This window comes from Myripristis murdjan, chromosome 6 (genome assembly GCF_902150065.1).
Source record: "Myripristis murdjan chromosome 6, fMyrMur1.1, whole genome shotgun sequence".
NCBI lineage: Eukaryota > Metazoa > Chordata > Actinopteri > Holocentriformes > Holocentridae > Myripristis > Myripristis murdjan.
This window is the reverse complement of record NC_043985.1, coordinates 13318888-13344408: the sequence shown is the minus strand read 5'-3', so window position 1 is coordinate 13344408 and position 25521 is coordinate 13318888. Positions and strand designations below refer to the sequence as shown.

At 41.5% G+C, this 25521-nt stretch overlaps 4 protein-coding genes, 1 long non-coding RNA gene and 1 other non-coding gene across 12 annotated transcripts; 4 read left to right on the top strand and 2 right to left on the bottom strand.

Moving 5' to 3' along the window:
* The first annotated feature begins 660 nt into the window (after positions 1-660).
* tmpob (thymopoietin b) lies at positions 661-5524 on the top strand. Its single transcript, XM_030053760.1, has 6 exons — positions 661-1588; positions 1765-1882; positions 2104-2271; positions 2536-2645; positions 2750-2856; positions 3434-5524. Exons 1-6 carry the CDS (start codon positions 1355-1357, stop codon positions 3816-3818), a joined length of 1122 nt encoding a protein of 373 aa, XP_029909620.1. The 5' UTR covers positions 661-1354; the 3' UTR covers positions 3819-5524.
* A 340-nt stretch (positions 5525-5864) lies between these two features.
* On the top strand, positions 5865-11155 carry LOC115360292 (phosphate carrier protein, mitochondrial-like). Of its 2 annotated transcripts, none has more exons than XM_030053111.1 (8): positions 5865-6023; positions 6337-6500; positions 7230-7357; positions 7460-7639; positions 8441-8622; positions 9024-9196; positions 9681-9791; positions 10766-11155. In XM_030053111.1, the coding sequence occupies exons 2-8, from the start codon at positions 6356-6358 to the stop codon at positions 10924-10926; spliced, it is 1080 nt and encodes a 359-aa protein (XP_029908971.1). In that variant the 5' UTR covers positions 5865-6023; positions 6337-6355; the 3' UTR covers positions 10927-11155. The 2 variants fall into 2 exon arrangements, with proteins under 2 accessions (XP_029908971.1, XP_029908972.1); XM_030053112.1 differs by lacking the exon at positions 5865-6023 and adding an exon at positions 6091-6219.
* LOC115361344 (small nucleolar RNA SNORA53) lies at positions 9848-9965 on the top strand. Its single transcript, XR_003928416.1, has one exon. It is a non-coding gene; the product is annotated as a small nucleolar RNA SNORA53 (small nucleolar RNA).
* Positions 11156-11302: 147 nt separating the features above from the next.
* ldhbb (lactate dehydrogenase Bb) lies at positions 11303-18453 on the top strand. Of its 6 annotated transcripts, none has more exons than XM_030053114.1 (8): positions 11303-11382; positions 14099-14235; positions 14666-14783; positions 15388-15561; positions 15646-15819; positions 16070-16187; positions 16634-16757; positions 17420-18453. In XM_030053114.1, exons 2-8 carry the CDS (start codon positions 14107-14109, stop codon positions 17585-17587), a joined length of 1005 nt encoding a protein of 334 aa, XP_029908974.1. In that variant the 5' UTR covers positions 11303-11382; positions 14099-14106; the 3' UTR covers positions 17588-18453. The 6 variants fall into 6 exon arrangements, with proteins under 6 accessions (XP_029908974.1, XP_029908976.1, XP_029908975.1 ...); XM_030053116.1 differs by having other exon boundaries at positions 11343-11463; XM_030053115.1 differs by lacking the exon at positions 11303-11382 and adding an exon at positions 11897-12026.
* Positions 18454-20515: 2062 nt separating this feature from the next.
* On the bottom strand, positions 20516-21288 carry LOC115361099 (uncharacterized). The gene is made up of 3 exons (XR_003928378.1): positions 20987-21288; positions 20708-20779; positions 20516-20600 (listed from the first exon to the last, which is right to left on the bottom strand). It is a non-coding gene; the product is annotated as an uncharacterized LOC115361099 (long non-coding RNA).
* A 799-nt stretch (positions 21289-22087) lies between these two features.
* golt1bb (golgi transport 1Bb) lies at positions 22088-25515 on the bottom strand. The gene is made up of 5 exons (XM_030054721.1): positions 25318-25515; positions 24711-24802; positions 24291-24469; positions 24115-24196; positions 22088-22811 (listed from the first exon to the last, which is right to left on the bottom strand). Exons 1-5 carry the CDS (start codon positions 25340-25342, stop codon positions 22773-22775), a joined length of 417 nt encoding a protein of 138 aa, XP_029910581.1. The 5' UTR covers positions 25343-25515; the 3' UTR covers positions 22088-22772.
* Positions 25516-25521: the final 6 nt, after the last annotated feature.

Genomic DNA, 25521 nt, shown 5'->3' with positions numbered 1-25521 from the left:
TACAAAGAAAGCTTAAGAGGTGTTTCTCAAGGGCTCAACATTTTTACGCTTACACTCTATTGGCAAATCCACCGTGGAAAACCTGAACTATACTTCAAGTGCTGTTATAGTGTGGTTTGGAGTTGAGGTGGGGATCAATTGCTTGGTTTCTACAGCAGCATCCCAGAAAGCCCTGGAGAGGCAAGTCTGAAGGACAGGTGGGGGAGCCACACTGCCACCTCAAACCACTGTCCTCCAGGCAGCATATAGGGCCCTCACCGCAGAGTTATAGACTGGCATGCCCAGAGATTCAAGAGTAGACAGCAGACAGTGTGGTCAGAGACTGACATCTCTGGAGGTGTGTGTGCGTGAGGAATTTCTGCTGCACAGCTATGCCTATAGGCTTGAATAGGAAGCATGTTACAGTTGTACCACCTTTTGTCCTTGTTCTTACACCATGAAATAAACCTCTAATAAGCCTCCCTGTGGTTTCTCTCTTAATGAAGTGGTTGATGCTGCCCTCTTGTGCCGCAGAAACAGACTTCACCTAAATGGGATAACGCTCTCTGTCACATTATGTAATTTGCAAACCCATTTCAGCTGTCTGGATATCAGGACTGTCGCTAATTAGAGGCAATTAACATGCATGATCTGCAGATGAGGCAGAAATCGTACGTATAGCATGCTATTGGCTACGTAAACACCTGCCGTATGGACGCTTGTAATTATTTTATTAGGATGCGGTAGTAATGGTTCCCTGATCATTTGGTGTGACTCGGTCTGGTTATTTAAATTGACACTTGTTTACCAATAAGAGTGATCATAATCTTGCAGCTCTTTTAAGACGAAAACGACCATGCCAGGATTTATGTAAAGCTGCATCTCAGCCTGCGGTTTCTTTGTGGCGGCTGCCAGCGAGTGTTCCATTCATAGCAGACCAATCAGATTTGAGTTTGTTGGAGTCTTCGGGCCAATAGCGTGCGTGGTTGTTGTTTGGCCCTGATGCGACCGCGGACAGACAGTGGCAAGTGGACCGGTTTGAAGCTAAAGCTAATTCAATCATTTTGGTAGCTTGTTATTTTGTAAAAATTGCATAGTTTTCATTCGCAGTGTGCTCGCGAATCTTATTTCGAAAAAACACATCTGAAAATATCCAAACGGCAGGGCTAGGAGACAAAACGGGGCATTTATTTTGTTGATATATTTTTCTGTCCTGCTAGCTGAATTGCCAGCGAGTAGGCGCCAGTCCCGCTTGACAACAGCGCTATTCAGTCACGTTCTCGGTGTTGTTGTTTGTAGCCGGTGAGCCAACTTGCTAATATCCGTTAGCTTCGAGCAAAAAAAGATAAATACAAGCTATTTTAGTCCAACAAACATGGCAGAATTCCTCGAAGATCCGTCGGTACTCACGAAAGATAAGCTCAAAAACGAGCTCACGGCGAACAATGTGCCACTTCCCAGCGGAGAACATAAAAAGGAAGTGTACGTCCAGCTGTATCTGAAAAACTTGACCATTCTTAACAACAAGAAAAGTCCACCTCCGGACACATTTTCCAGCGACGAAGAGTTGCCCGCCCCCGTGATCTCCAACAAAAGTCGCTCCGGGAGAGTAAGTTCATATTTAGTTACCAAAATGTATTTAAATCGGCCATATGGTCTGATTTGTTACCAGTGATGGGCGCAAATAGATGCTTCTTACCGTTTGAATGGACTGATAAATGTAGCTCTATTTATGAATGGTTTGTTCAAGCAGTTGTTATAATGATTCATATAATCCCTTTGCAGAAAGCTACCAGAAAGACCGACAAGCCTCGCACAGAAGAAGTAGAAGTGACAGATCTCACTGATGAAGATTTAAAACAACAGTTGGCAAAGCATGGTGTGGATTCAGGACCCATTGTGGGTAAGGCAAAAATGACTTGTACACAAAAAACCGTGAGAAAGTCTTGAAATGTGTGCTTTCCATCCCTTAAAAAGTATATGTATACAGTAATTTGTTGGTTATCATTTCTATAACTAGTGCTTAACATAAACTTAGCCGCCACTTAGTATGATGGATGATGGATGTTTGAAAATCAATATTTTATCTACTCTTTTCTCACCGCTGTGACCACCTCCATTCAGCCTCTACCCGTAAGTTGTATGAGAAGAAGCTGCAGAAGCTTTTGGACCAGACTCCTGCTGAAACTCCCACTGAGCCTGAAGCTACCACAGAAGTCACAGCTCTGACCAAGGCAGACACCAACCAGAATGGCAACACAAACTCTGACCAGTACAGTGACAAGGAAGATGGTGAGCTCTTAGCACATATAAATGGCCATGATTTGAAATTTTACTGGACTTACGGAAACCGGTAATCCTGAATATGTTATTATGGCAAAGAATTTCTCTCTGCACCATTGTCACTGCAGCAAGAACTGGCTTTGGCAACACTTCTTGATGTAACACATTTTTGGGACCCAGTCAAGTGCTGGAAAACAGTGCCATAAGTAACATAAAAAATCTACTGAAACCATTGTTTTTCACTCTTATGTTTGCACTTCCACTGTTTCTCAGAGGAGATAGCTGCTCCTGAACCAGAGCCGGTTCCTGTCGTGGAGAAGCCTGTGCGGAGCCGAGGGAAAACTCCTGTCACTGTTAGGACCAGCAGCAGACGACAAGCCAAGGTGAGACACATTCTACCCTAAACCCAGCGATCCAGAGCCAGCCTGTGTAAACTTCTCTGCAAGAAGTCACAGTATCTTAACTTTTTTTGGCAACTCGTTGATAGGTGGTGGAGGAAAAGCTTTCTAGTGGTGACCAGACCCCCAAGAAGACCAGTGAGAGTGTTGTTGAAGATATCCTCGCAAATGAAATTAGCACACCGACAGGCATCAGGTAACACTTAAACATAGCTTTTCTATCTTTGTTTTTGTTTTTGTTGTTATTGTTTTTTTGTTTGTTTTTTGATTGTTTGATTTTTGCCCATTACTGAACATGACTGCTTTCAGATCAGATGGAGCATTTTTAAGGTTAGTGCTATTGTTAGTGCACATTTTATCTTTTTTCATTTGTCTTTTAATAAGACTAAAAAAAACTTAAATGTAAGACACTGCCCCCTGTAGTTTCTTAGATTGTGCCTCTGCACCATAGCCACATGGTAAAATGGGCATATTTGTGTTCAAGTAGTGTTAATGTGTTTTATAGTTGAATACTCCTTTTAATTTTGTTTTTAAATTCTAATTGTCCAAATTGAATCAGTGGAATAGAGTAGTTAGAAAACAACACAAAAACACAAACAAAAAATGTTTTGTCTAGAACATCAAAGCAGCATGTAGATAAATATTGGGTTTTTTGCAACACCTTACAGATTAACATCATTAACATTATGTAGATAAACATAACAGTAAAACTTGAGTTTTTATTTATTTTATTTTTTTAATCTTTTATTCATATTCCGTTTTTCTGTCCACAGTGCAACCTGCCGACGGCCAATCCGAGGGGCGGCTGGTCGACCACTCCAGCCCAGTGAGTACTGGTTGGACGAGTCAAAGCTGACGCGAAGCGTCCGCACCGAGACCCGCTCCTACTCAGAGTCTGTCTCCCGAGTCAGCAGCACAACATCCGCGAGCAAGGCACCGACCAGACGAGGCTTCCTGTCTGTGCTGCTCAAGCTGCTGCTCCTGGTCGTGGTGGCCGGCTCTCTGTATTACGCCTATGAGAACCTGGATGCCGCTCAGATCGACACTCTCAGAGGCCTCGTGGACAGCGTTGTCGTCCCTCTCCAGGGCCTTGTGGACAGCGCAGCCACCTACCTGGGCATCAGCAGCAAGGATGCCACAGAGAGCACTGGCAAGTAAGGACCCTCAGCCGTCCCACGCCATGCCCATGCCACACCCTGCCATCTGCCACAGCACACCACAACCCGAGCAGCAAACTCAGATCACCTCTTCTTTTGATACAAAATTGAATGAAGGACGCAGTTTTGATTGGGAACTGTACACTCTCCCGTTTCTTGTTCCAGCTTCCCTCCCACAACAAAAGGGAGGTCTCCTCAAACTACAGCTTCTGGATAACACCTTTTTTGTGGCAGTCTGAAGAGACTCATTTTAATGTTGTTTTTAATCTGTGAATTGTTTGTGTCTTTGTGTGTATTTAACCCTTACATGTAGAACTGAGTGCAGAATGGAGAGGACAGCTATCCATGCATGATTAGAGTTTTTGAAGGACATAGTTTCTGTTGCTCTGTGCCAGGTGTTTTTCTGATGGTGAAGTGCCTGGACACTGTTAGCACTTAGTGCCCTCCCATTATAAAGCACAAAATACTAATAACAAAACTGTCTACATGTATTTCTCCATGAATAAATAAAAAATACACTGTAGTTATAGAGCTAGGTAGAATGTCTCATTATTTTTATGGTGCTCAGGTCAATTCCGCTCTAAGTTAATGTGATCTGTGCTGGGAGGAGACACGTGGTGTAATCAGGTCACATCACTGTATGAGGAAAATCAGCCTATTTTCAAGTCAAGATAGAAAACTGTTTTTTGTTTTTGTTTTCAGTGGCTGATAACTGCTTGAAAACCCAGTGCAGAGGGCTTTACAATTATGGCTAAAATGTTAATTCTAGCCATTTTGCTCTGTATTCTGATCCTGATTATTACTGTTTGTAGCTTCAGGAAGAAAATTTTACTGCACTCTTTGCATCCTGTATGAACATCTTCGCTGTTTTTCAAATACAGTGGATGTTCTAAATGAAATGAAGTTTTTCAGTTTTTCTGATCCACCATTGTTTGACAGTTACTAACTGAGCAAGCTAAAATTGCAGCGTATGCTTATAGGTGATTCACTGTCCAGCCCTACCAGCGTGCCCATGTGAGTTTTACATGCTTTGGGTTTTAGTGCTCTGTTGTGTTTTCTTTCTTTTCTTTTTTTTTTTTTTTTTTTCTTTTCCTGTTAGATTTCTGATCCTTCAGTCCCCTCTGCAGGACTGGCTGTTGCAGTGCACCCACATAGCCCACCTCTCTTGACTGCATGTTTCCGTACACCACTGATATGGAAAAAAGACTTAATGAAGGAAGTAGCTTAAATCCTTTTGGAACAGTTACTCTATTCGTCTTAACTCTCTTTTTAACTCAACTACTCCTGCCTGTGTAAATTACAACAATTAAGATATTGCAGGAGACTGTGAATGGGGTTGTTTACCCACTGGAAGTAAACCTCCTCTGGGTGTATCAAGGGTGCATTCTGTGGAGGTGGTGTGGAGACAAAAAAAAAAAAAAAAACACGGGCATATTTGTTTCTATTTTGATATTTTTCTAATGTGGTGCATTCACCTTTTTATAGCACATTTTATGGTAATATTTGAAAGCAATATGTGAAACATGCAAGTGATACTGTATCTTAATCTGAACATTGTTTACTTAAAAAAAACATGATTTGGTCTTTCATCAGGCAGCTCTCCAACAATGGACAGAAATGCTAGGGGTTATGTGGGTAAGGATTTTTAATCTGTTTTATTTATGATAATGTAGACAGTATATCATGAAATAAACTTGGTGATTGCCAGATGTTTTGCCATGGTGTCTTTCTGTAACGCTGACTTGGAAATGTTAAAAACGGTGGTGAAGTATAAAGATACACCCAATAAAAATAATAAACAAATAGCTAAAATAAACACGACAAACAAACTCGAAGGAAACTACTGTGCAGTCAATACGGGGTAGACCTGAAAAGAGACTGACAGACTAGCACAAGAGAGATCATGTTAGTTATTCGCATCTGCTCATGTTTGCTTTATTTTTCTACACTGAAATGAATATTCGGCAGGAGTGCGATGGTTTACATATTCCGCCGCAGCCACGGCGGGCGGAGTTCTCGGGCTGGAACAGTTTTAAAGTCGGAAACAATGGCGTCCGGGGCGCCAGAGGGATCATATCAATATGAAATCAAACACCACGACGCGTTGTCAGTCAACGTGCCTTTTCCCTACATTTTTTCCTTTTCGCCGGCGGAAGCCCAGAGCGGCGGATGAGCCATATTTCAACGTTAAAACTAAGTATTAAAAGTAAGTAGAGAGCCCTTGTTCTTCCTCATAATTGACCGCAACGAGGATATCTTAATATATATGCCGCCAGTGGTCGATTGATGAAGAATAAACCAGTTTTTGACTGGTTCTGGAGGATTTTGGGAACAGTAACTCCACATTATGACTAACGTTAGCATAGTTAGCCAGCCAACCTGCTAAAACAAATGACACCTGGGTTAGTGGCTCTTAGCCTGTAGCCGTTCAGCCATTGGAGATGTTTTACTAGGATAAGCGAGTGTAGATTTGGATTGAAACTGATGGATGGTTATTTTTCAATGTCTCCCCCGTATAGCTGAGCCCGGAGTCGGACAATGTATCCCAGTACGCTGACCCAGCTGGCCCGGGTGAACCCCTTCAGCGCCCCGCTGTTCTCCCTACAGAAGGTGGAGGAGCCCGGGCAGGTCATGGCGCATCATGGAGGGCACCACCGCAGACTGGCAGCTGCTGCAGTGCCCGGTAATCAAATTTACCCTTCTCACAAGAAAAGTTCAAATCGGTGAATGTTTAAATGTTGCTCAATGATGTCTTGTGATGTGGCAGTCACATTGCTCTCTCATTCAGGTGTTGAGCAAGAAGAGAGTTGTAGTATTGCCTAATGTTAGGGTAAATCAAATCTGACACAGTACTTCCTTGTGTTTACACCAGAGGGAAATGGACTGATGAAATACTTTTATCATCTGTGACTGCAATGGGATCCGGTGCTGTGGTGCCCCCCTTGACTTGGTGAACTGCAGAGTGCACGTCTGTGGCCTCATCTGGGGGTCCCATCATGGCATGGCAGTCTGCTTTTTGGTTGCACTTTGATCTCAACCAAAGCTACTGATTTATAAACCTGTTTGAAGTTTGATTTTGATCACTAACACTAGTGGTGAAGAATGGGGGAAAACAAACAGTGGATTAACCTTTTGCTTTTTTACTGAATGTCCCAAGACCAAAACAGCCTAAAGTGTGCAGCTGAGTTAGATTTTACTACACTGCTGTAGTTGATCTAAGTTCACTAAGTAATTAGTCTGCATCCTGCAATCTAGGTAACTTTTTTTAAGAGCTCTCCACAATGTTGTGAGGTGGACAGAACATTTTATCAGTCAACATATGACTTGTATTTGCACCACTGACACTCCAGCATGGCTTGATGTACAGTAGGCTAATGGTGTGATGTGAAGTATCTTGTCTTATGTGCTGCAGATTCTGATGTGAGCTGTGAGTTTGGCTCTATGAAATACTACGCCTTGTGCGGCTTCGGAGGCATCCTTAGCTGTGGAATAACACACACAGCTGTCGTGCCCCTTGATCTGGTCAAGTGTCGTCTGCAGGTCTGTATTTGACCTCTGCTAACAAACTAGATTACAATCACACAATTATGTTTTTTCAAATGAGTGTAGTCATGAACTCCTTGTGCTGTTCTTCTGCCTCAGGTGAACCCTGACAAGTACAAGAGCATCTTCAATGGCTTCTCTGTCACAGTGAAAGAGGATGGGGTCCGAGGGCTTGCAAAGGGTTGGGCACCCACTTTCATCGGCTACTCCATGCAGGGCCTGTGCAAGTTTGGCTTCTACGAGGTGTTCAAGATCTTCTACAGTGACATTCTTGGAGAGGTAAGCACTGTTCAACATTGGGCCAAAGTAGGCTGCTCCTCCTTGTATGGGCCGTCTGGCCCATACAATATGTAGAAGGTAACTGGTTTAACAATGTGTCAGTTCCTGCCAAAATGTCCCTGAATTTAACATTTAATCCCCTACCTACACAAGCACACTGCTCTGTGCTGTGACACCTCAGCTATACACTTTTTTGTTTGTTTACGGGGGTTTGGTCTTTTTCAAGGGCAATTTTTTTTATATTTCATACTGGCCAATAAACACCCAATTTGCACTATTTGTGTTTGTTTTATTTTAAATGGTAATATCCCATACATCCTGCTATTCTTTCCCTCTGTTAGACCCTTAAGGCTGGCATTACAGAAGAGAATGATTTTGGGTTCTCGACTGTGGTTCCAACCAGTCCATCTCACACTTCTCTGTTGTTGACTTCATTTTTTTTAAATTACATGTTATATTTCTTGTTTGTTTGGGGTTGGCATTTTTTTTCCTACTGCTCGCCAACAGTTGCTACTGCTTCAAGCTGCATGCTAGCATTTATTTTATGAATAAAAACTGCTCTGTTTTTCTCACCCACTCTCACTTTAAATTAATGGGTATTTTAGGAACCTACAAAGGCATATTTGCACAGAGCCCCTTTTGATGTCTGACTTTGGTTTATCTCAGAGGGATATGAGAAGAAACAAATGTAAATTTACTGAGTTGTATGTAGCAATTTAAGTGTTTTAATGTTGCTATAAATGAAATCTACTGATTTCTCTCTGATTTCCCTCTTCATACTGCCCTGTGTGCAACAACCAGGAAAATACCTACCTGTGGAGGACGTCACTCTACCTGGCTGCCTCGGCCAGTGCAGAGTTCTTTGCTGACATTGCCCTCGCTCCCATGGAGGCATGCAAGGTGCGGATCCAGACACAACCTGGTTATGCCAACACCCTCAGAGAGTGCGCTCCCAAGATGTATGCCGAGGAGGGAATGTGGGCGTGAGTATTTCGTCCCCTCTTGAACATAACTGAACATAATTTTTAACATGAGAAAAGAAATATCCTAAATGCTCCAGGGTAACTAAAACACAAGCAAAACCATCTGCAATTGTTTTTTTTTATTTCCATTTGATTTAGCAGGCTTGTGAGATATGTTTTGGGTTGGATCATACATGTACATATGCATGCATGTACAGTTCTTGTTAGAACCTGTGGTCTTAAAGCACTAATATGCAACTTTCTGCCTTGAAGCAGGAGTAGTGTTGTGTAAATGCTGTACTGGCCGTTCCCTGGCCACTAAACAGACAGGAATAACTTCAGAGCAGACACCATACCCAACTGATAAGTAGTGTTGTTTTTTTCATTCAGATTAAACATTTCCTGTTTGCTTCTTTCTGCAGTTTCTACAAAGGTGTGGTTCCTCTGTGGATGAGGCAGATCCCTTACACCATGATGAAGTTTGCCTGCTTTGAGAGAACAGTGGAGATGCTGTACAAGTACGTCGTGCCTAAACCCCGCAGCGAGTGCAGCAAGCCTGAGCAGCTGGTGGTCACCTTTGTGGCTGGATACATCGGTATGTGTGCATTTTTTTAGTCTGACACGCATCACATTTTGCACTTGATGTTGAAAGAGTTGACTGTAGTCATCAGGAGGTTTTACTAATAGAGGTTTTCAAATCTGACTCTCCTCAGTTTTGACAATTTTCACGCAAAATTACTATTATAGAGTGGTTCCACAATATTGTTAAATTCTTGCCAGTGTAGAAAAGGTTATTAAATAGCATTAGACCATAGGACACACTTACCAAAAAAAGATATAATTAAAGTAATAAATAAAATGTGCAAAGAAAATAAAATCCCATTGTCTATTTCAGAGGCTTTTTTATGTAGCTTGGGTCAGGGAGGAACCTCCACCAAATCAGAGGTGGATGACAGGACTAGATGACAGGATAGTCAAGTTATAGCCCATATGTACATACTTTAACAGTTTGTATAGTACAGTGATATAGTGATAATAAGGTGTCTGTGTCTTTTCTGCTTGTCTTTTTTCTCCTGCAGCTGGTGTGTTCTGTGCAATTGTGTCTCACCCTGCGGACTCAGTTGTGTCTGTGCTCAACAAGGAGAAAGGCAGCACGGCCGTCGGTGTGCTCAAGAAGCTGGGACCCATGGGTGAGTACAGTTGTCATTTTGAAGCCCCCGCCCTGCAGTAAAAAATATGTGAATCAGACACACTCCTTAGATCAAGCCATTCTGTGCTGCAGCAGCTCAGAGGCCCCCAGCAGCTTTCTGGCTGTACAGTCGGAGGTGCCTGAGTTGTTGGTGTGTGTGAGCAGCCTAAACACTGCTCTGACCCCTTATCAGGCAGCAACCAGAGCAGAAAGGCTTGGAAGCAAACATTTATTTGCAAACCCGGATGAACTGGGAAGGTTGCACAGTGAATTGGAGATAAGACTTTCAGAATTACAAACTGGGTAAATGTGCAATTTTAAGAGGTGGATGACAGGACTAGATACAGGACTAGGACTTTATATTTTTATTTATCCTAAAATAATCGTTATGGTGTATCAAGTTCACACACTGGTGGTGGGAAGAAATCAGACATAATCCATCTCTGGAAAAATGTAGCAATAAAAAAAGGGGAACAGACTGCAACCGCCTAAAATGTTAGAGAAAAATCCTTCAAAATCTGAATGTGAAAATATTATAAATGTTATAATAATGTAATTAAGGCTCATGTTCCTAGATGATGTCCTTTACTGGTGCAAATTTGAGAAATACTGCAATGAAAAAAGTGAAAATATGTAAAAGTGAATTAATATGCTAGGGTACAAAGTGCAATAGAATAGTTCTGTTTCCTGTAACCAAGACAATTCATTGTAATTTACATCTGTAATCCCAATATTAAACAATGTACTGAAAATTTTTGGACAAGTACACAAACCATCATGCAGTTTGGTTAAAGAGCAGTTAGGATTGCCATAAACCTCATTGCATTTATTGAGCTGTTTCTTATCATAAAGAACATTGTTCAGCTACAGAGTGATATACTTGTTATGCACACACTGGCCAAAAGCTAAAGGCCACTAGCCAATAAGAAGGCTGTTTATCATGGATGTAACCCCTTTTCCTTTATCTGAATCCAGGTGTGTGGAAGGGTCTGGTGGCTCGTATCATCATGATCGGCACCCTGACCGCCCTGCAGTGGTTCATCTATGACTCAGTGAAAGTGTACTTCCGCCTGCCCCGCCCCCCTCCACCAGAGATGCCTGAGTCCCTGAAGAAGAAGCTGGGACTGACTGACTGAGACATGTGGCCTTAACCTCACATTTCACGCAGCCTTAACAACCATCTCAGTTCTGTGTCTGTTACAATCAAAGCTGACCTGCCACCCACCTGTCCCGGGCCTGCGGTCAGACTTGCCAAAACTGTGAAACTAGGGGACAAGTGAGATTTGGAGGAAAGATGAACTGAACACTAATAGGTTTTAACACCAGACTGTAGCTTATGATGATTGCTCTAATAAAAAAAAAACATGTGGAACAATCTGTCTCTAGACTTTTAAGTGAGCTTTCCTTTTTGTATTTTCTTTTCAAAGGGAAACAGTTTTCTTATAGGTGAACATTTGTACCAGCTGACTGAGGTGGAGTGTCAAACAGACTTTGTAGGGGATGGAAAGGCTTAATCAATTAAATCCAGTAGGCAGCAGCAGATCGACAACACAGCAGGGACAGGAGCAGGCACATAGAACAACACATCAAGGGTAAGTCTTAATATAGTGGTGAAGGAAAGGGGAAAAACAGTGGCTTCAAATCAACTGTGGATACATTTGCAGTGGAAGAAGGTGGGGCAAATTTGTGTGTGTGTGTGATGTAAACTTGCAAATATGAGAGATGAGTAGTATTTGTGTCACAGGTTTAAATGTAGCTGAATTTAGGGAAAGGTATTTCTATGGCTGTTTTCCTGCTTCAGTATTACGTATGTTCAGGTGAAGTAATGCTGCGGCCTCCCCATTCTCAAGGCTCGGCCTCTGCACTCATTGGTTTAAGTCTCAGCCTCGTCATGCTCTGTGCACCCCCTCTGTATATTGAGCATTTTAGTTGGCCTTTGAACGTCACTAATAATATGTAAATTAAATATATTTTAGTGGTGAATCAATTGTTATTTTATTGCATTTAATGGATGTCAGCTAAATTTAAAATGCTGTACCATACAATTCTTAAAGCTGAAGTGTAGGAATCCCAACTAGAGAGTTATTCTGTGTGTGTGTGTGTGTGTGTGTGTGCAGCAACTTCCGTTTTGAACGCTTTCTCCAGCACACGCGTGCAGAGCCACGACTGTTTTCTCATCTGATTATTCAAAGGACAAGCCTCACTTTTTATTATCAGGGGAAAGAAGAACAAATAGGTAATGAAGACCAATAGCTGTTCAAATATATCTGTGGCTTAGGTTATTTTTGTCACATGTCATGTCTGGGACTTTTCTTAGGGCTCTCAAAATAATTATTGAGATAAAGGTTAAAAAAAAAAAAAAAAAAAAAGCCTACACACAAATGAAATGAACAAATAATGATCAAAAATGTTTATTTATAGGCGAAAGGTTTCCTAGAGGTGCGCTAGATTGGTCATATTGCAGTCGACTTCTGCAGATGAGTTATTGCACACTTTGATAAAGCTTTGCGAGATTACAGCGTTGACACTCAAGTGTCATCAATAAAAGAGCCTACCGGAATTAAAATCCTGCCATCACCGAGCACACTGGTTATCCTCAGCCATATATTATTCATGCAACACGGTGATGATTGAATATGAGACGTCTCAATGAAGATGGTCTGCGCTCAAGTTCAGTGATGACTTATCTTTGCTGGCCACAGCCGTTTGGTGCCGTTGCAGGGTGTCATGTGTAACGCCTGCAGAGAGAAAGGAGACACGGGCTGTTGGACTTTATTTAAATTGCTGGGTTATGCATGTAGCCGTGTGTGTTCATAAATGCGATATTAAGCGTCACGAAAACAATCAATACCTCCTGCGACCTTGCAGGCTAAGTCATCGCATTAATCGCTCATGTCTTTAGCCACATGCCTGGAGCTGGTTGCTTTCTCTGGGTAATCCAGCTTCACCCCGGTCTAATGAACGGACAATTTCCCAAACATTATTACAGGGAACTTCTCTTCAGAGTCCCTGCAGGACTGATGCATTCCAGAAGACACGGCTACTTATTGCAGATATTTTTGTTTCACAGAAACACGCTTTGCTTCAGGTTTGGATTTCAAAACACCAGGACATGTATTGTAATCTTGTAAAGCGCCTCACAATGCCTCGACTAGCCTACATACTATGTAATCTAGTTAGCATTCAGTGCAGCACTGTCCCTTTCAAGAGGCCCATAAATCCCCTGCACAGAGGACAGCAGGAGAGGTAATGTAATGCTACATGCATTATGCACTGCAGTATAAAAACAATGTCCAAATGTTTGATATATTTTGAATTTTGAATGAATTGAGAATAGGATCATATATAATTCAGGCTTTATTCCTGCCTTTTTGTATTTAATGTTGACAATATTGTTGTAACATGCATTACATTCTCATAAATCAAACAGAATTGCAAATCATTGAACGATAACTTAATTCTAAACTTTACAAATATAATGGCAGTCATTTCAACTTATTTTTCTCATAACACCCTACTGGGCACAAGGTTAATATTCATCTGGGGTGCAGGTGCAGCAGATGGAGGCAGTGTTAAAGGATTACAGTAACTCCTTTAACAGTCTGCAGGCAGGCAGTCAAGTTGGGCATCCGATTAGAGCTTCCCATCCTCCATTTGGGGGAGGAGGAAGAGGAGCAGCGCTGTGTGCATACAGCTCCTCAGTCTGGGGCTGAGTCACATGTGCACCGTGCTGGCGCTGCAGCTGACAGGATACCTGCCTCGACAACAGCAAGTCTGGGAGGTGCTGCTGTGGATGCAGGGGGGTACTGAACTCTGTGGAAGCACACCTTAGGCTTTGTTTCAGTTTGCCATGCTGATTACATGGTGGTATTTATATCTCGCCGCTCGGAGCATCGCCAAACAATGCAAGTATTCTGTTGCTTTTTTTGAGTGTGGCCGAGTGCCTTTTCAGGGTGAACTCTGCAGAGGCAGATCCGGCTGATTCACTGTTTTTCTGTGTAAATAATGGATCTGGATGTCAGAGAGAAGTCACACTGCTAATGAATTAAATGCCAGAGTTTGTAATCCCTCCACACTCTGAGTGACTATCAGAGGCTACATTCTTAATGCAGTATTTATGACCTGTCTTTTTTTTTTTTTTTTTTTACTATTCAGCCGTCTCAGCTGAATGTAGCACTGTCTGTCCTGACTGTGTCTGCGAGCTGCTGGTCATTTGTCGGAGACTGACATTCTGCCTGACCAGGTATTCTCTTCTCTCCCTCCCTCCCTCCCTCCCTCCCCTATCCTCTTCCTCTTTTCACCCTCCAGCACTGAAAATGGCCTCAATTCTGCAGAAGTTGATCACTCCTATGTTCAGCGGGCCCAAGGAGCCCCCCAGGAATAAAGTGACAGTCGTGGGTGTGGGCCAGGTCGGCATGGCCTGTGCGATCAGCATCCTGCTCAGGGTGAGAGCCCCAGTGTTGTTGCCCCTGCTTAAATTACCTTCCTGCTTCCTGGTTTCACAGGAGAGGTAATACCCAGGATCTAGTCTGCTAGACTGACACCGGATTACTGATCTCTTGCTGTCTGACTGACCAACTGTCCTTGTTGCAGGTCTGTGACAAAGTCAGGAGCATATTAATTGCAAACAAAAGGGGGAAGAACTTGTATTATAGCAGTTCAATCTGGGTTCGTTTCATTCACAGTGAAACCAGGTGGCAGCAGCAGTTGCAGTAATAGTAGTAGAATTAGCTGATTGATTCCAAGATGAGACATCCCCAGTAGCAAACCACTGCTCGAGTGTTAGCTCATTGCAGAAATAGCTACATTGTTGAATTAATTAAGCAAAGCAGTTCTGTCCAGGATGACATATGAACTCTCCTGGTGTGTATGCAGGAATTGGTTGATGAGTTGGCCCTGGTGGATGTGATGGAGGACAAGCTTAAAGGAGAAATGATGGACCTGCAGCACGGCAGCCTCTTCCTCAAAACTCCCAAGATAGTCGCAGACAAAGGCACGTTTATAACTCTGACTCGACTGTAAGATCTAAAAAAAAATCTGTAAGATCTGTAAAATCATGTTTTTTTTTTCTTAAAAACATCTGCCTGTGGGATGAAATGAGATATCTGCCTGTGGGATGAAATGAGATATCCCACTTGTTTCCAGTGTATTTTTATTTGTTCAAAGCCTTGTAGGAATAAGTATTTAGATGTTGAAACACAGCATAATAAGGCAATTAAGATCACTACTATCAAGGAAATGACTGACACTTGATTCAAACAAAACCAGGAACAAGTTGATTAGGATTGTCAGTGGAGATTATCTCGTCCCACTGGCACATTTTTTTCACTTGAGAAACAATAATTTATGACTGAAAATGAGACTGAACCTGTTACAATGAGGATTTTTTGCTTATAGCTTAAGTCACAGCTCTCGTAACACAAACACAAAAGAAAATGATCAAATTTGAGTCTGATCATCTAAAGATACATGGTTTGGATGGGAATGTGCAAGCAAGACAGAGTGTGTGTTTTCCTCAGCTTAGCTCTCCCTCTCCATCTGTATCTACTGCTTGGTCAACCACTCAGATCAATCAACTCCTCTTTTCTCCGCCTCAGACTACTCTGTTACAGCCAACTCCCGCATCGTGGTGGTGACAGCTGGAGTCCGTCAACAGGAAGGGGAGAGCCGGCTGAACCTGGTACAGAGAAACGTCAACATCTTCAAGCACATCGTCCCCCAGATCGTCAAGTACAGTCCCAACTGCATCATCATTGTGGTTTCCAACCCAGGTACTGTTAAACACACACTGGCACTCTGTCCGTGCACAGACACACACTGTTCATACAAACTTGACCTCTCTTTCCCCTCAACAGTTGATGTGCTGACTTATGTGACCTGGAAACTGAGCGGCCTTCCCATGCACCGTGTCATCGGCAGCGGCACCAACCTGGACTCCGCCCGCTTCCGCTTCCTGATCGCTGACAAACTGGGCATCCATCCCAGCAGCTTCAATGGCTGGATCCTGGGAGAACATGGAGACACCAGTGGTGTGTGTGTATACCTGTGCAAAATAGTCATCAGGGAGCTTGTCCTTCAACTGCATCCTCCCCGTTGAAGTGTCACTCAGCAAGACACTGAATCCCTTCCACACGGAGAGCAGAAATGCTGCTGAACAGACATGACTTCATCTCTTGAGTGTTACTATGTTAACAAGAGTGACTGAAAAGGCTGAAATTGTGCAATGTGTGAGGTTTAAGGAAGGTGTTGGTTGATGGATGATGTTAATGTGTGTTTTAGTGCCTGTGTGGAGTGGTACTAATGTAGCTGGAGTCAACCTGCAGACATTAAACCCAGACATCGGCACTGATGACGACAGTGAAAACTGGAAGGAAACGCATAAGATGGTGGTGGAGAGGTAAGCCAGCGTGCAGTTGTATGTCTGTTTACTTACAGGCGATACTACACGTTTTTGTTTTTTTTTGTTTTGTTTTTTAAGATAGAATGAGTATTTTGATTTGCCCAACATTTTGGGCAAAATACTCTTTCCCAGACTTAGACAAAATATTTGTTACCATTTTCACCTCTGTACATCCAGTGGTTTGGTTCCTATGGGTAGCATTATGGGTTTGTTCCCACAGACCTGAAATCTGTGGGAGTCATTAGCCTAGCTCGATCAAAGTCAAAAATAACCCTTACAGATCAAATTACATGCTCATTGTATGTTTTTTGACATTGGAGTCCCAACGACCCTCTCAATTTTGCACAGTGCACCTTTAAACAGTCCATAATCCACAGGTCAAAGTGAAATAATTTTCCAACACAATTCCTGAAAGTGTGTTTGTGTGTGTGTGTGTGTTTCAGTGCCTACGAGGTGATCAAACTGAAGGGCTACACTAACTGGGCCATTGGACTCAGTGTAGCCGACCTGACAGAGAGCCTCATCAAGAACATGAACAGAATTCATCCTGTCTCCACCATGGTAAAGGTGAGGGCTCCTGCAAAAAACACACTCACTCTCAAGGCCATTTTACAAAGACTGAAACTCACTCGTCCAGTCTGTGCATACATCATCACACCACGCCACCATGAATGTCAGTGTGACTGCTGGCTCCAAATTTTAAGTTCGATTTCAAATCCAGTCTCTGTAATTTAGATTCAGCTACTTGACAAAAGCCTCTGAACACAAAAGACTGAAGACTGAATGTTTTCTGCATGGGGAAACTGAAGTGTTATATTTAAAACTAAAAATTAAATATTGAAATCTTGAATTTGTCTATTAAACAGTTCTTATCTTTTGTTTACTAAATTAAATATGTACATCTCCATTTTGTAGCCTAAGTCTTAATTTACAGTGTCTGAATTTTATAACTTAATTATTCTATATTTTTAACCAGGCTATAACTTTTTAATGTGTATTTTTTGTCTTTATTTTTAATTAATCTTATCTTTATTTTGTATTATCTTTTGTGTTATCAGTTACCTGATGTTACTGATCTTTTATTTTAATGTTAACATTGCAGATGTGTAAACCTAGTCTGAGTGTGATAAATTCAAACTCATACAACTGAAATCTGGTCTGTGATGGCACAGATCTCTTTCCATACGTGCCTCCAGATGTCGACAACGAGCTTTGTTTTTGATTTGCAGGGCATGTACGGGATCGGTGAGGAGGTGTACCTGAGTCTGCCCTGCGTGCTGAACAATGGGGGTGTGGCCAGCGTGGTCAACATGACCCTGACAGAGTCCGAGGTGGCCCAGCTGCAGGGCAGTGCCAGCACACTGTGGGACATCCAGAGGGACCTGAAGGACGTCTAACTTAACAGCAGGGGGCGACATGGCTGCCACTTCCTGCAGCCCATCACCTATTACTCTGCAGTCACCAAATACCAGACAGCTACCACTTCACACACTTTAACACACCTTCACACTGCTGTAGATTCACAGGCGCACTGGATATTTAGCTAGGAGTCACACGGCTGCTTGCTGGAGAGGAGACAAAATGTGAAGTCATCAGAGTGAAATCAAACAATTCACTCCTCTGTCCTTGACTGTGTGGCAGTACAGGACGACGTGTCACTCATGTTGCTTTGATGTGTAATAAAGCAAGTTTGTTGGTGCTTGAATGGGGATTGCATGTGTTTATTTATCCAGCATTATTTAATGAATGAAACGATTTGTTAAGTTAAGCTAGAGTGACTGGCTTTTGTGTTTTTAACCACACAGACAGCTTATAAACATATTGTAAACTTACCAGAGAAATTGTGCTATATATGTTTCATATAGTCATATATGAACCAAATTAACCAAAGTATACCCCCTCTAGATATGGTGATGTATATGTGCATTTATGAAAACAACATATCTATGGTCATACATGTGCACTCATATTTGCTCAACATACATATATGACTGATGGCTTGTGACTTCCATGTATTTGTAACTTATGTTACACAAATATATCCATATGTGAGAATGTGACATATTCTAACACATTTCATTTATGTTTGTTTGATTTGTATTTTATTTATTTATTTATTTATTTATTTATTTGACAAATAGTGCTACCCATGCTTGGGCATTATATTGGGTTACATGTGAACAGGATTGTAGTCGTGGCTAATTTGCTGACCTCGTTCCTGGTTAGGCTTTTGAGAAATAAAACTCATAATACAGCACTTAAATACAGGTATAGAGACTGACAATTAAACAGACATAGACAAGCAACCACTACAAACAGTAAATGAACAACCATGACTCAAAACAACAGTTAAGAAACAGGAAAAGGAAAATAAAATATGTATGCCATATAAACCCACATATTTCAAAGCTTTAAAATCAGTTCATGGTTTTATTTATGAAGGCAGGGTATTCCAAGTCTGTGGGCCTTTCACTGGAAAAGAGGATGGGCTGAATGTTGTCTTGCATTGTGCTGGTTTATTCCCCTCATAATGGCTATGTGATATATTTTTTTTTTTACAATATGGACATATAGTAGTACATGATTTATATGGAAATCCAAATGCAAATATATTTTATATGGGGAACAAAAGTTGGTGAGATGTACTTGACATTCTTATGTTTTCCTGGAGATCAGTAATATAAATAGGTGAGTGAAATACTGTGTGTGTTGATCATGAGGCAAACAGGCACCAAAATTAGTTACAATTGTATTTTCAGAGAGGAATTTCTTAGCACTTATCCTCTCATAATCTATATCAAATATATACTATGCATACTTAATTACCTCATAAGTTTGCTAGTCTAAAACAGGTGGATAAAGCCTATTCTGCAAATAAAAAGGTAGATTTAAAAAAAAAAACTACACTAAAGCAGATTAGTTTAAATGGGTCCACCCTGCCTCAGCTGGTGACCTCAGTTTGACACAAACATGATTGGTAGGAGCTGCCACTCCTGATCAGAGTGATGAGGCCACTTCTCCCAGTGAGCCAAGTGTGGACTGGGTGTTGATGTATGACTGAATGGTGTTCAGCATGGTGTTAATTATGCTGTGGTGTGAATGAGTTACTTTTCGCCCGGGGCCAGCATGCATGTTTTTTTTTTTTTTTTTTTTTCTTGTTCCTTCCATTCACTAGAAACTGCACATCAACTTACGGATCAGGGCAGCCAAAAGATTTAAATTAAGGAAATCCAACAATAAATTTAAAATTGGATTTTAATTTATTTCATTTATTATTTGTAACAAGCATAAAACACTGTGTAAGTCACCTCTGGGAATCGTATATACATGGTCTGAAAAATACAGGCACATTATTACAAATACTTGAGATTCAACACGTGTTTTTCTTGGTGATGCTGATGATCTGCGTTGTCTCTACCTGAAAAAAAGAAGCAGATGGATAGTGGCAAGGCATGGTTTTACATAGCATATTTCACACAAAGGCAATTGAAAGTGCTTTACAGAATAATAAAAATTAAAGATATAGGCGGAGAAAAAAATCTGTTAAAGTATTAAATTAGTGCATTACTTTCTTCTACAAGTTGCCGCAGAAGCTCCAGAAGAAGAGATGCAGCCAAAGACATTCCCAGTCCATCGCTGCTCTGACTGTGTGTCACTTCCAAGAGGAAAATAATAATAATAATAATAATAATAATAAGATGTGTTGCCTTTTCAAGGCAAGCACATAATAATACTTGGACACAGCAAAACATGTAGTGACATATAAAATTGATAAAAACTTGTTGTGACCCAAAACCATACAGCAAAGTGTATGCATGGAGTATTACGACCTGATTCTAAAGAGATATAAGCATATTTCCAAATAAATCTACCTATAAACCTTTTTGAGCTATTTGAGAATATTTCTCTTATTTAGGCAATTATTTTGTCAGAGAAAATATAGATAGATGTTTAAAAAAACAAACAAACATGTATTAGGTGTACAGTTCATAGTGTAAACTAACTTTCCTGTCCCAGGTTAGGGTTTTTAGTTTTTGTTTTTGTTTTTTGTTTTTTTGTTTTTGTTTTCAGTTTCAAACTAATGTGGGTTATAAGAGGACAGAGAGGCTTCGCCTATTTCACTCACCTAAACGTAAATCCTCCCTGCCAGTGTGCTCCAGTGCTGAGCGGTGTCCCCCTGTAACAGATTCATACAATCACAGCATCCTACTCTTTATGTCACTAGAATGAACTGTGGATGTTTGTTTTTTTTTCTTTAAATTTACAAAATGCAACTCCAAATCAGTCACTTCTACAGTTTTAATTTGCTGATTTGATTAAGATGAGAAAAAAACAAAAACTAAGGAGGACAGATTGACTCTTACGTGCTCCTTTCAGGTATAAAACTGCCTGGGGAGTCCAGTTTCTCCACTGAAAAGGTGCAGAGAAGACATTGGCACTATCTGATAGTCATATTCAAAAACATTCCAGATTAAACATCAACTTAAAATATATATTTTTTTACAACTTCCACCCACTTGTGCCGCACTCCAAGAATGGCAAACCAATGTCACTAACAGCAACATGACTGAAAGAGTCATCGTTGAACTCTGCAATAACAGATTTACTTTTGTTAGATGATGGTGATAAGCATAAGAAAAGACATTTTTATCTAATTTTTTAAAATTTCATTTTCATTCAATCAAATCTCAAAGAGGTTTGCTTCATTTATATATTAATTTTGGTTCTATCAATGTTTCTATTAAAGTTATCAGAGAAATATTTTTAAGTTCTGGACAGGTAAAAAATCTACTTACTTTCATTTCTTGAGTTTCCCTCCAGGCTGCAGTTTGTTTGTTTTTTGTTTGTTAGTTTGTTCTTTTAATGATTGTGTTGCCTCGTCCTCCGTTGCTGCTGCTAGATATAAAAAGCAAACCGCCTTATTATATGGCCTCGTAGATGAGGATGATGACGCTGACAGGCACTTCACGTGCAATATGTCACTTTGTCAGAGGGAGAGGTGCTGTTAAAACTGTCACATCGATTAAAACACAGACACATATGAAAGAGTGAAACAGAAGACTCTTCCATGCACATGAGCCGGTTGCAGTATGAATGAGCTTTCACAGGCTCACCGAGTGACGACACGGCTGAACTTCTATGAATGAGGTCGACGTGATGGACAGCCTGTGATGTGATGTGCTGTGTGATGTGTGTACAGGACGTGGGTTGGTCTTCGCTTCAGGAGCTGTAGTATTTTGTGTCGATCAACGTGTTGACAATGTTTTCCATAAAGAGCTGATGCTCCAGCAGTTTCAGACTAAAAATGTTTCCAGAGATATTGCATCGGTTTGTTGCAACAGACTCTGGGGGATGTGTCAGGAAAATAACACTGGGTTTATAAAGTCATGTTCTTGCTGTAGTACAGGACAGTACTAGTTTTTATTCCCAGAAATGAATGAGCACTTTGATGATAAGGACACTCTTGGCACCCTGCAACATTGTCAGTCTTTATTTATATTGCATTTGGTCATGTGTGTCTGTCTGTGTGTGTATCTGTCTGTAGCTAATCTTGCATACTACTTGGCCTATCAGCCTAATATTTTTTGCACAGTTATTACTGTATGATCAAGAACCTCTCGTGGTTGTGGTGATTCAAAAACCTGTTTTATATCACAGCTGAGTGGTAATTCCTCAGCTGGTTTTTCGCCTAAGTCCGAGCACAGGAGTAGGGGAGATACGCCTGGTGGAGATCTGACTCTACTGAGTGCACTCTTCTAGTTTGTAATTCATCTGAAATGCAGCTCTTTGTCAGTATAACATCATAGAGTAGGTGGAGGACAGAGTCTCCTCTCTTTTTACTGGCAAAGTGACACACTCTCTTAAACACTGGAGGTTACATCTCAAGACAGACAACATGAAGTTTAAAAAAAAACTCCCATTTTATTTCAAGTATGCATATACAAAAGTTACACAGAGCAAACCATCCGTCTGACAAGCCTCTTAATATATTTAAATATAAAAAAATGACTCATAAAGCAGAGCTGCAGTGGGAGCAGCGTCATCAGAGCTGCAGATGCGTCTGGAGCCTGTTGTGTTTCTCTACAACGGGTCCAGTTTGGTCTGTCCTGGTCGGCTGTAGCACTGTAGCTGTGGCTGCTTAACATCTGTACAAAAGTCCAGTGACACTTCATTGAGACACCCAAAAATACTCTCAGTGACTGTTTAGGCACATAAATGATGCCGACTCCCCTGCTGAGGCGTCCAAATGATCCAGTGGTTGGTCCCAACACATCCAGTGTTAGTCGACAGAGTGCCAGTGATACAAAAAAGGGAGGCCTGCTTCCAGCCTTAAAAATTAAAGTCCCTTGGTGACTTTGTCCAACGGCAAGCAGATATAAAGCAATTTCCTTTTGACAAAGGAAATCTGATGATGGCAGGCAAATATCCAAAGGAGCATGTCTTTCCTTTGTGTCAAAAATTGTTTGGATTCACAGTTCTGACTTTTTGCTATGAGGTGACGATGACCAGGAGGGAATAAAGTCACTATTAGAAGCTATCATAAATAATGAGATTTCTCCTCTTCACAGGGACAGCCTCTTGTTATACCATATTGTTGCTCTCACCGACTTTGTCCACCAACTGAAAGAGACGAGGAGAACAGGTTTCATGACATGAGATGCAGTTGTCGGCTGCCCACATGCATTACAAAGACACTCTTAAGGCTTAGAGGGAGAAAAGAGAGAAGAAAAATTGGAACTGAGTATCCATTTAGGAGTAAAGTGCAGTTTACACGACAGGAGGCTATGGCCATGGCCATGTTGGGAGAGAAACTGCTATGATGATTGACCCTGGACACGGACAGCCTTCACAAACTCACAAAGGCTGAACAGAGACACTTAATGTCACATAAGTGGGGAAATCCCAGGAGCCTTAGCGACGCACAGCGCAGCACTGTTCAGCACAACAGACACGCTGTTCTGACTCCAAACAAGCAGCTCAACCAAAACAAGAGCCGGGTGGAAAGACCACAGGACGGTTTAGCTTCATCTTTTTTTTTTTTTTTATGTGTTGGGAAACTCCTGCACACTGGCCACTTGACCAAAACCCTCTACATCTTTAAACATTTTAAAGTGCAAGACTGTGTGATATTTTTTTTCTTAAAACACGCTGCATGGCCTTTTCCTATGCAACCATTATCTATAATCATGTGCCGAGGACCTAATACTTTACAATGAAATGTTATTCCTTCAACTGCATATCAGACACTTGAACTTCATATTAAAGGCTTTCATATGTCTGTCTTGAACCTGATGTTCTGATGTCAAATTTACCCAAAAACATAAACAATGGAACAAAAAGCTGTTAAATCCTGGATTATGATGAGTAATCGAGTTGTCCTGAACTCCTGAGACATTTTTAAATTTTATGTTATTTTGAGAACTGAGTGCAAGTTGGGTGACCTCCCATTTGAAACTGCGTAGTCTGCCTTAATCATATTTGCAAGTTAGTCGTACATGAGCCTCCCCTTCAAAGTTGTAATTTACAAGTGGGCAATTTGGAAATATCGATGATACCAGAGTTTCCTCGTTGTGACATTTACTGATGGCCAAAATGCCTTCTACTTCATCGACAGTATCTAAACTCCTCATTCTGCTGCTGAAGGATGAAGCAACTTCTAGATACTTGGTCTTTATAGTTGTATAAAAAGCAATGAAAAGACGCCTTTCTAAGGCCGTCCATGTTTGTCGCTTTCGGGTTGCTAGAGTTACTTGATATTCGGACCAGATCACTTGAATGCTACTGAAGTCTGAGGTTTGTACTTCCCACAAGCAACTGAAGGCACAATATTTCACCCTTTCACTGTAGTGATGCCAGTGCAGTAGTGAAAAGTGGAACCAAAACTACTTGAAGGGATGCTCAGCATGATCACCATGATACTTACATTACTGATGCCTGGTAAGTTGAGCAAGGACCCCAGCACTGGTACCCGTCTGATGAAACCTACTGCCACGGGGAAAAATCCCCTGTTAAAAAAAGAGAGAACAAGGTGAGACCAAAAACTCACAATAAACCAGGCTCAAAACAACCTTTTATTTTTGTTTTTCAGCGTGAACTGACCTGAATAAGAGGAAGAAACCATATATCTCCAGGACAACTCCAATGATTGGCCAGCCAACCAGAACCACAAAGACGCCTCCCAGGAAGAAGCTTGTGGCTTTTATTTTATGTCTCTGGAAGAAGAATCTGAACGTTCGCTCCAGGCCGATGACGAAGGACAGACCGGCTACAAACAGAATCTACACACATCAACACACACACACACACACACACACACACACACACACACACACACACAAATCTGTTATGAGTTTTACAACATGACTGGGCATGAAACAGGTACAACAATTCTAGATGAACAGGATACAACATGGCCATTTGATCCAAGACGGTGAAAGTAAAGGAAGACGTCAATTCCCTGAGATGAGATGTGGGGACAGTTTCACCGTAACAAAGAGATTCTACTGTTGATCAACTCACATTTCCAATGGCAAGAAGAGCTTTATCAAAAAACAGCATCATCCCAAAGAAGAGGAAGAACACCCCGAAACCAGTCAGCCCCATGCCGATTTCTGCAGATTGGAGGAAAGAAAGAGAAGGGAGTGATTTTCCTTGCCATGTAGCTGCACCATGAGTGTCATAAACTTGTAATCACATGAAAAGTTAATGATCTCTGAGGGGAGACTGGGTAGCTAAATACAGCTGAAGAGAACACAACAACATAAGAACACAAAAAATAAAGCAAATGGGGGTTACGTGGAACGTAAACAAACAACTATGCAAACAGTGGTGCATTTTAGGAAGGAAGTATAAAAAATATGGATTACAGCATTAAGAGAGTATGCAAGAGCAAGGAGTGTGTGGGAAAAAAATATCAGTTTGCTCTTTGATCGTCTTCCTATGAAACACGATATCCCACTAGATATTAGCTGCCTGTTGTGCTCCTGAAACATGACTGTGAGATAAAAGCTGCGCCCGGCCCGCCACCAAACAACTAACCTCATTCATTCGAGCTAAACTGGGCTACACGGCAGCGTTATGACTGTGTCCCAAGAAACAAAGGGGGGAAAGCACACATGTTTCTTACTTTGCGAGTCCGTGAGAGAAATCATTTTGGCAGCGGCGCAGGAATTCACCAATTCACACAAACTCCTCTCGACTCCAGCCCGGTTGATTTCTGCTCAGCGGTAAATTGATGATAGCAGCGGCGGAGGTAAAAGCAGCTAGCGGCTTGCGCCACGTCTTCCGGAACCACGCACGCAGGCACTCTCCCAAAGATCGTCCATGCGAT

Coding starts and splice junctions, on each gene's coding strand:
- LOC115360292 (XM_030053111.1), top strand. CDS start 6,356: ATGTATCCCAGTACGCTGACCCAGCTGGCCCGGGTGAACCCCTTCAGC. Junction 8,623..9,023: donor GCCGAGGAGGGAATGTGGGC/GTGAGTATTTCG, acceptor TTCTTTCTGCAG/TTTCTACAAAGGTGTGGTTC. Junction 9,792..10,765: donor CAAGAAGCTGGGACCCATGG/GTGAGTACAGTT, acceptor ATCTGAATCCAG/GTGTGTGGAAGGGTCTGGTG.
- ldhbb (XM_030053113.1), top strand. CDS start 13,641: ATGCTGATTACATGGTGGTATTTATATCTCGCCGCTCGGAGCATCGCC. Junction 15,562..15,645: donor CATTGTGGTTTCCAACCCAG/GTACTGTTAAAC, acceptor TCCCCTCAACAG/TTGATGTGCTGACTTATGTG. Junction 16,188..16,633: donor CATAAGATGGTGGTGGAGAG/GTAAGCCAGCGT, acceptor TGTGTGTTTCAG/TGCCTACGAGGTGATCAAAC.
- golt1bb (XM_030054721.1), bottom strand. CDS start 25,342: ATGATTTCTCTCACGGACTCGCAAA. Junction 24,197..24,290: donor GGTTTCTTCCTCTTATTCAG/GTCAGTTCACGC, acceptor TTTTTTTAACAG/GGGATTTTTCCCCGTGGCAG. Junction 22,812..24,114: donor ACTTACCAGGCATCAGTAAT/GTAAGTATCATG, acceptor CGTCTCTTTCAG/TTGGTGGACAAAGTCGGTGA.
- tmpob (XM_030053760.1), top strand. CDS start 1,355: ATGGCAGAATTCCTCGAAGATCCGTCGGTACTCACGAAAGATAAGCTC. Junction 2,646..2,749: donor GCAGCAGACGACAAGCCAAG/GTGAGACACATT, acceptor ACTCGTTGATAG/GTGGTGGAGGAAAAGCTTTC. Junction 2,857..3,433: donor AGCACACCGACAGGCATCAG/GTAACACTTAAA, acceptor TTCTGTCCACAG/TGCAACCTGCCGACGGCCAA.